The sequence below is a fragment of the Chelon labrosus genome (genome assembly GCF_963514085.1).
Source record: "Chelon labrosus genome assembly, chromosome: 7".
Classification (NCBI taxonomy): Eukaryota; Metazoa; Chordata; class Actinopteri; order Mugiliformes; family Mugilidae; genus Chelon; species Chelon labrosus.
The window spans coordinates 1255860-1269018 of record NC_140343.1 but is presented as its reverse complement, the minus strand read 5'-3'; the positions used below and the strand labels follow the sequence as shown (position 1 = coordinate 1269018).

General features: G+C 42.8%; 1 protein-coding gene across 1 annotated transcript in view; it reads left to right on the top strand.

Annotated features, from left to right (window-relative positions):
* The window catches only part of LOC311490624 (kinesin-associated protein 3-like), a 29768-nt gene that overhangs the window by 1093 nt on the left and 15516 nt on the right, over positions 1–13159 (top strand). The window contains 11 exon segments of the mRNA XM_084548217.1: positions 117–248; positions 347–492; positions 578–636; positions 714–855; positions 1683–1782; positions 3836–3989; positions 4033–4045; positions 4048–4155; positions 4838–5016; positions 6947–7109; positions 12233–12333. Of these exon segments, the coding sequence (XP_084404343.1) occupies positions 117–248; positions 347–492; positions 578–636; positions 714–855; positions 1683–1782; positions 3836–3989; positions 4033–4045; positions 4048–4155; positions 4838–5016; positions 6947–7109; positions 12233–12333 (1297 nt within the window).

The window sequence follows — 13159 nt, the reverse complement described above, 5'->3', positions numbered from 1 at the left end:
AATCTCTTTTGTGCATGTGGCCACTGACATGTGGAAAAGAGAAAGGGACAAAGTCAAACCAAGACAACAAGCAAACTAATGCTGTGGCTTCATGTGGTTTTCGTTTTCACCCGCAGGAGAGTTAAGGGATGCTCTCTGGACGTCCACCCGACTGAGAAAGCCCTTGTGGTCCAGTATGAGGTGGAGGCGACGGTTCTGGGAGAGCTGGGGGAGCCCATGGTCGGAGAGCGAAAAGAGTGTCAGAAAATGTGAGAATAATACTTTAATTTCTTTAAGATCAGGTGGATATCATGTCCTTCGTACGACGTCTTAAATCTTAATGTCTGAATGTTTATGCTTCGTTCAGCATTCGCCTGAAAAGCCTTAACGCCAACACGGACACGTCCTCTCTGGCTCAGAAGGTGGTGGACGAATGTCGTCTGATTCATCCGTCTAAACTCCGCGAGGTGGAGCAGCTGCTCTTCTACCTGCAGAACCGCAAGCATGCCAACGGTACGGAAGAGTTTCTCGACTCCTCGAGAGAAAAGAGGACGCGTGTTTTCATCTTTTGTGACGTTGACTGTTTTTCCTTTGACAGACAACCAGGAGAAGAAACGCATGTCGCCTCGAGACTTTGCACCTTACGCTGGAGTGGAGGTAGGAACGGACTTAAAAACAATACTGTACACTATGTTTTACACAACGCTGAATTGTGTCTGTTGAATTTCCTCCAGCTGAACGAGGAGGCGAGCATCAGCAGGATCGATGAGTACGTGGAGCTGCTCTATGAGGGGATCCAGGAGAAGATCAGAGGAGCGACACTCATCTTCCAGCTGGCTCGCAACCCGGACAACCTGGATGAGCTCATACAGAACGGTACCTCACCACAGCAGCGTCTTTATCCTCTGTAAAAGGTAGCCGCGCTCACCTTTTAGCAGATTTTAATACCAGGTGTGAACACGGGTACTTAAAGCTACTACCTGGGACGGTAAGGCCCAGGCTGGACGTTAATACAAGGTCTGAAGGAAGCCCAAAGTGTCAGTGAGTCAGTTTGCGCCACACTGACTTCCGTTCTGTATTAAAAACAAAACACAGACAAAAACACTTAAATAATTGTCACGTTAATCAGTTATATTGATCGGCTGCAGCCCTGCTCTGTTAATTTAACCCACATTAAACCACAACACAGAAAACGGTTCAGATTAAAACTGTATCACCCATGATCCTCCCTAACTTGGACAGAAAACTGAGCTCAGCTCCAGGTGTTTTCCCACCCGTGACGACCACGCTGTTTCTCCCACAACAGCACGGAGTCGTCATCCCCCGTAACCTTTTGAGAGACGGCGTGGCTTCATTTGTTTCTGTCACAAAGCATCGTCCGCTCACTCCTTCAGTCGCGAAGCATCAGCCTCGTCGGCCTTGATAAGAGCCGAGCCTTCGTGTGAACCGTGAGGCCTGGGGTCGAGGTGGAAAGAGGAGACGAACCCTGGGACGCACGCCTTTACACTGAGAAACAAACCGCTGCTTCAAATCCCCAGTAGCCTCCAACCTGATTGCATTCCCCTACGCTCCTTTAACGTTAACCTCCAGCTGCACTCCTGTCCTCTCAGTCTGTCTTTGTATTTTTAATCCACAGTTTTGTATTGTATTTGTATCTCCTGTTTGTAGGTTCTGATTGTCTATTGATTAGTGTTTGTTTTCAGAGGCGGCCCTCGGAGCTCTGGCCAGAGTCCTGAGAGAGGACTGGAAGCAGAGTGTGGACCTGGCTACGACCATCATCTACGTCTTCTTCTGCTTCTCCAGGTAAACAAGGCCCCGTTCAGACCTGGAGTTAACATCCGTCCTGATCTGGTCTCTAGAGTCCAGGTGTGAACACTGATCTGGTGTCAGTCCACATGTGGAGGTGGTCTGGGACACATGTGACCTCCTTCCTTTGGTAGTGTGAACACACAATGAGTCCTGGGTCACATTAAAGACCACCTACTCAACAGGGCTGGGTCCTTCCTTCCTTTCCTCCCATCATCCTTCCTCCCTCCCTCCCTTCCTTCCTTCCTTTCCTCCCATCATCCTTCCTGCCTTTATTTCTTGTTTTCTTCTTTCCTTCCTTTCCTCCTTCCTTCCATCCTTCCTTCCTTCCTTCCTTCCTTCCTCATTCCTTCCTTCCTTCCATCCTTCCTTCCTTCCTTCCTTCCACCCTTCCTTCCTTCATCCTTCCTTCCTTCCTTCATCCTTCCTTCCTTCCTTCCTTCCACCCTTCCTTCCTTCCATCCTTCCTTCCTTCCTTCCTCCCTCCCTCCCTCCCTCCCTTCCTTCTTTACTTCCTTCCATCCTTCCTTCCTTCCTTCCTCCCTTCCATCCTTCCATCCTTCCTTCCTTCCTCCCTCCCTCCTTCCCTCCCTCCCTCCCTCCCTTCCTCCCATCCTTCCTTCCTTCCTTCCACCCTTCCTCCCTCCCTCCCACCCTTCCTTCCTTTCCTCCTTCCTTTGTTTCCTCCTTCCTTCCTTCCTTCCTTCCTTCCTCCCTCCCTCTCTCCCTCCCTCCCTCCCTTCCTTCCTTTCCTCCTTCCTTTGTTTCCTCCTTCCTTCCTTCCTCCCTCCCTCCCTCCCTCCCTTCCTCCCCCCCTTCCTCCCTTCTTTCCTTCATTTCCTCCTTCCTTTCCTCCTTCCTTCCTTCCTTTCCTCCTTCTTTCCTTCCTCCCTCCCTCCCTTCCTTCCTTCTTTCCCTCCTTTCCTCCTCCCTCCCTCCCTTCCGTCTTTCCTTCCTTTCCTCCTTCCTTCCTTCATTCTTTCCTTCCTTCCTTCCTTCCTTCCTCCCTCCCTCCCTTTCTTCCTTCCTTCCTTCCTTCCTTCCTCCCTCCCTCCCTTTCTTCCTTCCTTCCTTCCTTCCTTCCTCCCTCCCTCCCTTTCTTCCTTCCTTCCTTCTTTCCTTCCTCCCTCCCTTCCTTTCCATTTATTACATTTATATTAAGACCAGGTGGAGACACAGGGACTTAGAGATGGACAGGTGAGACCAGATGTTGATGAATGTCTGAACCGTCCAATTCAATTCAATTCAATTTTATTTATATAGCGTCAATAACAATACAAATCGTCTCAAGACGCTTTACAAAAACCCGGCCTGAAACCCCCAGAGCAGCCTGAAGGCAACGGTGGCAGGAAAAACTCCCTTTTAACAGGAAGAAACCTCGAGCAGAACCCAGCTCATATGGAGGAACCATCTGCCTAAGGCCAGCCGGGTACGGACAGAAGAAAGAAGTCCAGAGCCCAACAAGTGTTTTGTCTCCTCTAACCCTCTTCTTGTTTTGTTGGTAGTAAATGCTGACAACAGGAGAATAAACTTAATTATCTCCTTATGTGGAGTATCTTTTATTTTTCTTTTAATTTATCAGAACCAGCTTTACAGTGACTTTCCTCTCCCACCTCTGGCAGCCTCATCCCTGGTCCTGAAGTTTCCCCTCTTCAGCTCGGAAACGCTAAAATTAGCCCTCGCTAGAATAATACATAAACGTCTGTCAGAGCTGATTTAGGCAGCGAGAGGACGCGTACGTCTGAAAACTGATCGTCATCCTTGGCTCGCGTCCACCTCCGTGTTATGCTGTTTGGGTTGTGAAACGGTTCAAGTTGGGCTGATTATGAGCCGGAGCAGGACGTCCAGTTTGACTGAACGTGTTTTGACTCTGACAGTTTACTTTGTAAACTATGTTCAGGGGTGACTGACGGGGTCGTTTTAATGACAGCTCCCAGCTGGAATCTCAAATATGATTTTCACTTTAAAAAACAAAAAAAACACTCTTAGATAAATTGGAAGTCATTTTCTCTCTCTCTCTCTCTTTCTCCCTCCTCATCTTCCCTTTCAGCTTCTCCCAGTTCCACGGCCTGGTCACGCATTTCAAGATCGGGGCCTTGTGTATGAACATGATTGAACATGAGCTGAAGAGGTACGACCTCTGGCAAGACGAGCTGCAGAAGAAGAAGAAGGCCTATATCCTTTCTCTGACAGCCAGGTGTTTGTGTGGATGCTCTGAAATCTGTTTGTATGTTTGCTTCAGTAGAAGATAAGTTCCTTAACTGATGCCACATGAAGAGTTTTCTGAAAATCTAAATCTGAAGAAGGAACATGAGAAGTCTTTCAGAAAGTATCAGAGTCTTCTGATCAAACAGGAGCAGCTTCTCAGAGGTACATGAAGGCTTTATAATAATAATAATTATAATAATAATAATAATGCTCACTTTTGTTCTCAGTCTGTCTGACTGTGGATTATTTGTGGGTTCCAAACTCTTTAGAGATGGTTCTGGAACCTTTTCCAGCCTGATGAGCAACAACAACTCTTTCTCTGAGCTCCTCAGAAAGCTCCTTTGTCCACAAACATGTGTTGTGAAGATCAGACTGAGACAAATCCCTGATTTATTGAAACTAAACCAGGAACTGAACCACACCTGAGTCTCATTACATTGATGGAAACACTTCTGAACACATGGACTCTGATTTAATCCTGGAGGAGCTCCTCTCTGATATGGAATATTGGTGTATTTTCCTTAAAACTAGCATAATATTTACTAATATCTACTCTCAGGACTGATGTTTTGAGTTATTTTTATGCCGGAATGTAGAAAACTGATTGGTGCAAAGACATACGACCCTGTAGGACAGTCACAATAAGACTATAATCCTACAGGTGCACTCACAGATATGTAATATTGGTGCATTTACCTGAATAGAGAAACACACAAGTATAACATTTCTGTTTTATGTCTTTGACTGGGTTCTCTTTGTCTACTTCCGGGACTGAAACTAATGTACGGACTTAGACTTTTGCAGGCATGGTGATGATTTACGGCTGCCATCTTTGCCCCTGCAGTGGCTCTGTGTCTGCTGCTGAACCTGGCTGAAGACACTCGCACCGAGCTGAAGATGAGGAACAAGAACATCGTCCACATGCTGGTGAAGATCGTGGACCGGGAGGACAAGGAGCTGCTGCTGGTGGTCGTCTCCTTCCTCAAGAAGCTGTCCATCTTCCTGGAGAACAAGAATGACATGGTGAGAGGATGAACTCCATTTATCTGTCACTGAAAGCGTTTTGATCTCCGTGAATTTCTTCTTCTGCTTCCACCGCTTCTTCTCCTTCTTCTTCATCTGCTTCTCCTTCTTTACTTCCTCTCTCTTCTTCTGTTCTGTTTCCCACAGATTTGATGCTGTAATGTCCACATAGCTCTGACTATGTAAAGTCACTTGCTGCTGTTAAGTGTTTCCACATTTTTGCTCTTCTTTTAAGAACAGTTCAGGATTGTCGTGAACTTTAATAAGACTAATAATTACACTGTGGATTTGTTAAGCAGAATGAAAACATAATAATCCTGCGTTTGGGATCTAAGTAAAACGACTCTCAGAGGAGATGAATCTGAACTAATTTAACCTCAATTAGTCATAAAACATTATTTGTTTGTTCTGGCATTTTGACTAATAGCTGTCACGGTGCCAGCTGAAACCACTCTCGTCAAATTTCAGTTTAAAAGGGAAAAAGTTGTGTCCCACGGCGCTCGCACAGAAACCTCATCGCGTCGACTCGACCCGATCCAGCTCCACCTGGTTCCAATCTCTCTCAGTTTGTGGGTCTTTATCAAAGCCAGACCCCGTTAGGAACTGGTTTTATCTGCTTGTTTCCCCTTCAGCAGCGTATCTTTGATTCAGATTAAAGAACCCTTCGGGGGGTTTTGGAGCCACTCGGGCATGTGTCCAGCAGGAAAACGGTGGTTTCAACACCACTGAACGTTGACTAAGTGTAGTATATCAGCTTACACAAGGGACCGGGCTGTTTGATTAAGAGGAGGAAGGAGTGATGGCATCATGATGCAGAGCTGTGTGCCATCAGCGGACGTGTTGTGACTTTCTCCTAATCAGATAAGACTTGAACACAGCCTGGTAGGTTTTTGTGCCGCTGCTGTCACTAATGGAAGGGGGATGTCAGCGGTAATTGACGCAGGCTGCACTTGATTATGCAGCTCGAGGTCTGGTTTGTGATGGTGTGACTGGAGCTGGTTTAGCACACAGTAGCAGTGAGTGCGTTTTTTAACTGGGAGCAGGTTGCGTTGCTCTGGCTGCTGCTGCAACGGAGACGCAAATGGACGAGTTGACAAGCAGCACCGGACCGAGCGACCGAGCAACCCACGGCCTTGTGGATGAAGGCTGAACGTCCCAGTATGATTCTTAAAAAAATAAAAATAATAAATGAGTGGACAGTTCTGTGTTTGTGAGCTCAACACCTCCACCTGTCTGCAGGTCACGTGAACCTCCTCCAGGCTGGACCACAGGCGTCCAGTCATGATGTAATATCAGGCTGTTATAGAGTGAAATGAGCTGTGTAATAACTGTACATTTTATGTATTAATTCAGTTAAAAATAATAAATATTATTTAATAATCTATCTAAAAAAATATGTTAAAAAATCTACCTAAAAATATATGAATTATTAAAAAAATTAATCTCATCCAAAAAATAAAAAATAGATCTTAAGTATTCAGGGTACTATTAATATTTTTTATATTAAAATATACAGATATTAAAAAAAATCTAGAAAAATTATCTAAAAAATATATATATATAAAATATCTATCTAAAAATGTAATGAATTTAAATTAAAAAAATAATATTTATCTAGAAAAAAATATATCTAAAAAAATCTTTTAAAATCTGTCTTAAAATCTATTTATATATACTTTTTTTTTTTAAATATTCTGGGTGCTTACTAAAACAGTTATTAATATTTTTTATATTAAACAATTAAATAAAAATAAATAATATCTAAAAGAAAGATATCTATCTAGAAAAACAAATCTATCTGAAAAAAAAAAGGTAATTAATTTTTTCTAATATATATTCTGGGTCTTATTAATTAACACTTTTCTAAATTCCCTGAATGAACCGTCCTCTGTCTGGTTTCGTTTTGCTCTGATCTCTGTGTCGTCCTCAGGCTGAAGCGTTGGCCGTGGAGAAGTTGTCCCGTCTGGTTCCCTGCGATCACCAGGAGCTCCTCAGCACCACCTTACGCCTCCTGCTCAACCTGTCCTTCGACACCTCCCTGCGCAGCCAGATGGTCCAGGCTGGACTCGTTCCCAAACTCTCCTGTCTGCTCGGTAATCACTTTGTTTCTGTTTGTTTATCACGAGCTTTGTACAGTTTCCTAGCTTCTAATTTGTCGTCCTCCTGCGTTGTCTCATCCGAGCAGTCCGAGGGCTTTTGAAGCCTCTCGCGGGGCGGCTCGGGTAACGGCGCATAATTAATATAATATATTTGTTAGAATAACATGCCAGAGCCTCTGCACAAATGTTGTTTTTGCAGGAGCGGGTCCGGAGAGGTGGAGGGGTCTTTAGGGAGGGCTGTTTTTTATTTTTTTTTGGCTCATTCAGGAAGCGAGGCACGCAGGCGTATATAATCTAACTTAACGCTGACATATCACGCCTGCTCACCGTCCTGACACTGTTGGGTTTGCCTGCGCTGGCGTGTGTGCGCCGTGTTATTAATCATCTGCTCCCTCGGCCGACTGTCCTCTTCTTCAACCGACTCTCCCCACGAGGTGTTATCTCTGGAGAGACCTCCACCCTCTCCGTCCAGACCCCGACCTGCTGGGGCCCCGACCCCTGGTGATAAGATGAAAGTACTTGTCATCATCATCACCTCCTTCCTGATCCACCCCCACCCCTCCTCCGCCCGAAACGCCACAAAAGACTGTGTTCAATCTGAAAAGACAGAACTTTATCAGACAGAAGTTTAAAACGTTCAGTGGAGAAAGAAACTCTTTAGATTTTAGATTTTATTTTACTTAATGAAAAGACATTTCAAGACATCCCCTTGATTTCTGGGAAGTCATGATACACCTTCATGTTGTTTACAAACCAGTGGCCTTTTAAAACATGGTGCCCATGAAATATAGTCTTTTTAATCTGTACTTGCATGATTTTAAGCAGTTCAACCAAGTTGTATCCAAAAATAAAAATAATCAAGAAATAATCAAAATAATTGAAAAATAATTTTTAAAAAATCTGAATAAAATTCTAAAAATAAATCTATCTATCCCAAAAAATATTTTAACTTGCATTTTTAAGCAGTTCAACCAAGTTGTATCAAAAAAACATCCTCTAGAAATAATAAAAATAATTGAAAAATAATTAAAAAAAAAAAATAATAATAAAAAGTCTGAATAAAATTCTAAAAATAAATCTATATATATCCCAAAAAACATTTTAACTTGCATTTTAAGCAACCAAGTTGTATCCAAAAATAAAAATCTAGAAATAATAAAAATTGAAAAATAATATTTAAAAAATCTGAATAAAATTCAAAAAAATCTTATCTATCCCAAAAAACTTGCATTTTTTACGCAGTTCAACCAAATGTTATCCAACAAAAAATAAATCATATGAAAAATAAAAATAAATAATTGAAAAAAAATTTAAAAATCAAAAAAATGTCCATCTAACAATCTATCTGTCCCAAAAAAAAATATTTTTACTTGCATGCTTTAGTCCAAGCAAGTTTTATCCGACAAAAGTAATCTATCTATAAAATCTAAAAAAAGAAAATCTCAAAAATTTATTTATCAGAGAAATAAAACTACCATAAAAAGACGGCGTTCAGTCTGATGGACAGAACTTAACGCTCGACATTCTCAGCTGAGTAAAAATAAATAAATAAAAAAAATAAATAAATAAAAAACCATTCCACCTCCATGTTCTCAATTTACAAACCACTAACCTCAGGATATATTGTCTTCTTTAAAAGTGTCTTTTTTTTTTATTTGAGTGAAAATATGTGATTAACTCGTCGTCCCCCCCAAAAAACAGAAAGGCTCAAATTATTTAAACATTTAAGTTAATCAAAAACACCAAATGTGAGCTTGTCTCGGTTTTTATATCGTTAATTCAGCGTCGTTTGGGTTTTATAGCTCGAGCAGTAACCTCTTAATTAAAGGAATAACGGCATAATTCAATAATTGTGTTGACTTTAATTGCTTTGCAAAGACAAATTAGGAGACCGCCGTGGGAGTGGGGGGATTTCTTTTAAAAGCGTTTTTACTTTGTCGTGCGACGTCTCCGAGGACCAAACCCTTTATTTATCCAAAAAAAAAAAGAAAAGAAAGAGCAGCAGCGTGTCCGCAGGCCGAGCCCAGACTCTTCATAATGTGCGCGGGTGTAATTTTTACGAAGGGTTAGGCGGTTTTTAAATCAGGCTGGGGTGTAATTGGAGTTTAGCTCTCCCACTAACTGCCCCTGAACAGTCCAGTTAATTCCTACCAGTCGCCCCAGCCCTTACCAGTGTTTTGAACATTTTAATGGGACCCCTCTCTCGCTCTCCCTCTCTCTCTCTTGGCCCATAAAGGATCCTCCATGTTCCTAGCAGCAGCAGCAGTGAGCGAGCCGAGGTAGAGGCTAATGAGAAGCACATGTTCTGGTCAGCGGCTGGCTGCGCTGGAAGGACCAGAGCAGCGAGCGGCGTGGCTTTAACTTATTAAACGCAGTAAAATTGATGCTTCCTCCTGTTTTCCCCAATTAAAGCAAGAAGCCGCCTCCTCTCCTCGGCCCTCTCTCTCTCTCTCTCCCTGTGATTCCAGGGGTTCACTGAGCACATCTGGATGTGATAGGGCGCTGATAAGGCTGGGACCAGTTTTAACTGGACCACGCTGGCGTTACAGGGGGTCTGTCGGTGGTTCTGGTCCAGTGGAGAGCCTCTCTCTTAACACTTGCCTTAATGAAAAGTCCCCGGGTCAAACTCTGGTCTGAACTCCAGTAATTCTGCCCTCGCTGGCTCCTCCTCCACCTCCAGGCCTCCAATCCCCTCAGCTGGGGTCAGAGGTCAAACTCATAAAGGTCCTGGGCCCACTGACAGTCTAACACTCAATCCATTCAGTCTTTATCTCCTCCATGCTGCTGCTGCTGCTGCTGGCCTTTGATAAGAACTCAACACCGACGGCAGAGTGAAAATGTTTTTATTGAGTCAATCTTATTTAATTACTTCTCACAGTGTCTGGAGACAGTTTTACGTTTATTTGTCCAAGTTTCAGTTTGTCTTTCACAACATTTAAATCTGCACCAGGCAATATTTTAGTGTCCTACTGTGTAATATGCGTTTATAAGATTAAGATTAAAAGAATAAGATTGAGATTCAAATAATCCTTTAAAAGATTAAAATTCAAAGATAAGAAAAAATAAGATTAAGGTGAAAAACAGTCAGATTAAGATGAAAGAATAAAATTCAGAAAAAGATTATAAAGAGGATAGTTAGATGTTATGGTTACAGGACAAGACTGTGCAAAAATACAAGTTAGATCAAAATAGAATAAGTTAAGAGAAAAAACACTTTGAAAGTAAATATATTAAGTATATTTACCGTCACTGTACTGAGCCCTTCTCATACAGGACACTGGTTTTGTCCGACCAATAGAATCAAACCTTTAAAGGGACCAGAAGTGATGTGTCGACCAGAAACCGTGAATGTTGAGACGACGATAAGAGAAAAAATCTTTAAGACGTTTCCAACAGGAGTGAGTTCATGCTGTCGAATGTCTTGTTTTGTCCAAACATCGGTCCCAGAAATCATAAAATATTCATTCTTCTGTAACGTGAGACGAGTAGAGGCAATAAAACTAGACCATCAACGGTTGGACGTTTCTTACTCTGAGAACCTGCAGAAAATAAAAGAAGTGGCTTTAACAAAACAGTCAAACACAAACCATCTTTAGCTCAGAGTTTACCGTCTGCAGCTTTACAGACTAAATGTTCCCCTTAATGTTTTCCTGAAGGAAACACGCTTCCACCATTTTGGTTCCTACCACCAAATCCACCGCGCTGATAGCGTCTCGGAGCGTCAGGTGAACTCAGATGCAGAGTTGCTGGCGTCGTTGACAGTATTTTCTTTTCAAATAGAAGAAGATCTAGCTCCGTTCATGCACTGGTGATATGTTTATGGTCTGCTTCGGGTTCCCTAGGCAACCAGAGACTGGGACATCTGCTGGAGGCCAACTGGGTTTGGTCAGCTCTGCACTGACGCTGAATTTTTAATCTGCTTTTAGCTCCTAGTTTTGATTATTTCTTTGCTGCCTTTTCTACATTTCTTCACAAAAATGAAAATCAAAACATCAGCGTATTTTCACATAAGTCTCTGAAAGTAGACAAAGAGAACCCAATCAAACACAGGAAGCAGAAATATTAGACTTGTGTGTTTGTTTATTCTAGAAAATGAGCCAATATTACACATCATTCAGATGCAAAAGTAAGTGCACATCTGGGATTACAAGGTAGATTAATAACCAAATTGTTTAGAAGTGTTTTCAATCACAGCTGTTCAGCAGTTACCGGAAACGTTTAGTTGCCGGTAACTGCTGCACAAGAAACGGTCACAGCAGATACTAGAGACAAGGCTTCACTGATATGTGTTGACAGATATGAACAAATGATTGGTTCCTGAATTAACAAGTACAAATGTATAATATTTCTGTTCCGTGTGTTTGATTGGTTCTCTTTGTCTACTGTCAGGACTGGATCATCGTATAATAACTGAAAAACAAACTGGTGGAGACCAAAAACTGAGCTAACAGTAGAGTGAATATGGGAATGTAGGTAATTTATTGTTCTAACTTATTTAGTTTTCATCTAAAATGAGGAAAAACAAATAAATAAATACATGTTTTAAATCAAATCAAATCAAGTCTTACCAGAACTCGGGGGTAATCCACAGAATACACTTTCCACTGTTTTCATTTCTGACACTACTCCTGGAAAAAGACACCTTGATGTGGTTTTAATTTAGCTTCCAGGGCAATGAGGCTCGTGTTATTCTTTAATGAAACCAAGGAACATGTCACCAAGTGCAACAGGGCGGCGCATTGATGTGTTTTTAATAGTTTTTTTGTTTTTTTTTTGACTACAGCGGTGCTCTGTGTAAATCGAGCTTTGGAAACTCGCTTGGCATATTTATGGATTTGTTAAGCACAAAAAAAAAGCCAACTGTTTGAATAACTGTATGTTTTTGTTTTAAATTGGTTGAATTGTCCCTTTAATCGTCAGGAAAAAAAAGCTGATTAAATCTGAGGAACTAAATGCCAGTTGACCTCCGTTTAAAGAGGCCATTCAGCCCATTAATATCTTTAAAAAACACACGCGTCCCTCCTAGATGTGGTCATTGGCATCCCGTGGAGCGCCGCGGCACAACCAGTCATTCATCCATTGACTTCCCTCCTCCTCCTCCTCTGTTTGTGTTGCAGCTGACGAGGCCCAGAGACAGCTCAGCATGTGCATTCTGTACCACATCAGCATGGACGACAGATTCAAGTCCATGTTTGCCGACGCGGGCTGCATACCGCAGGTAAGGCTGGCTAATGTACGCCGCCAGCAGACCAAGACAGACGCATTAGCATCGGCAGCTAACGGCGCGCGGGAATTAATGCATGAGAAACAGAGCGAGAGGGAGGAACGCTGCACATCTGGAACCAAAATCCACCAAAGGACTGTTTCTTCTCCTCTACTTTCCACTGAAAACATCTTTCCAACATTCTCTCAGAAACCTCTAAAGCATCAGCGCAGACACAGGATTGCTTAAAAGTTTTCGTTCACAGCTGAGCCTCAGACCCTCTCAGGCGCTCGGCTTCTCTCAGCTTTCCTGCGCTCATAATATTTTTCTTGTTGAGTTTGGCGAGCTCCCTCCTGATTGAGCTGACCCGGTCACTCGGCCTCTCCTCTCGTCGCCAGCGATAAGCTAAACGTGCGTCGTTGTTTGTTTGCCGAGATTGGGTGTAAATGCCGGCCAGATGTGGCCCGAGAGTCTGCTGTTTGTTCAGTAGGTCGCGTCGGCAACAGATCTGAAAGGGCGCTGGCTAGCAGCATGACCAGGATGTGACCTCTGACCTCGCCCCGGGGCGCCTCTCCTCTCACCAATCCATCCTTCACAAAGTCACTTTTATTTCCCAGCATCTCTGCTTTTATTCTTTTTCTGAGTTGATTCTAATTTCATTTGTGTTCGTTATTGATTTGAAACGAGCAGAATTATAAAAACAATGAAGGAACCCTGTGTTTTCTCCTTTCTGGGTTCTGCTCGTGGAGACGTTTCCGTGCCGTGTTTTCAGAGCGCTGACGTCTTTCTAACGCTGACTAATGCTCAAACCTGGAAATTTCAGCTTCTGAAGAACCTCCGA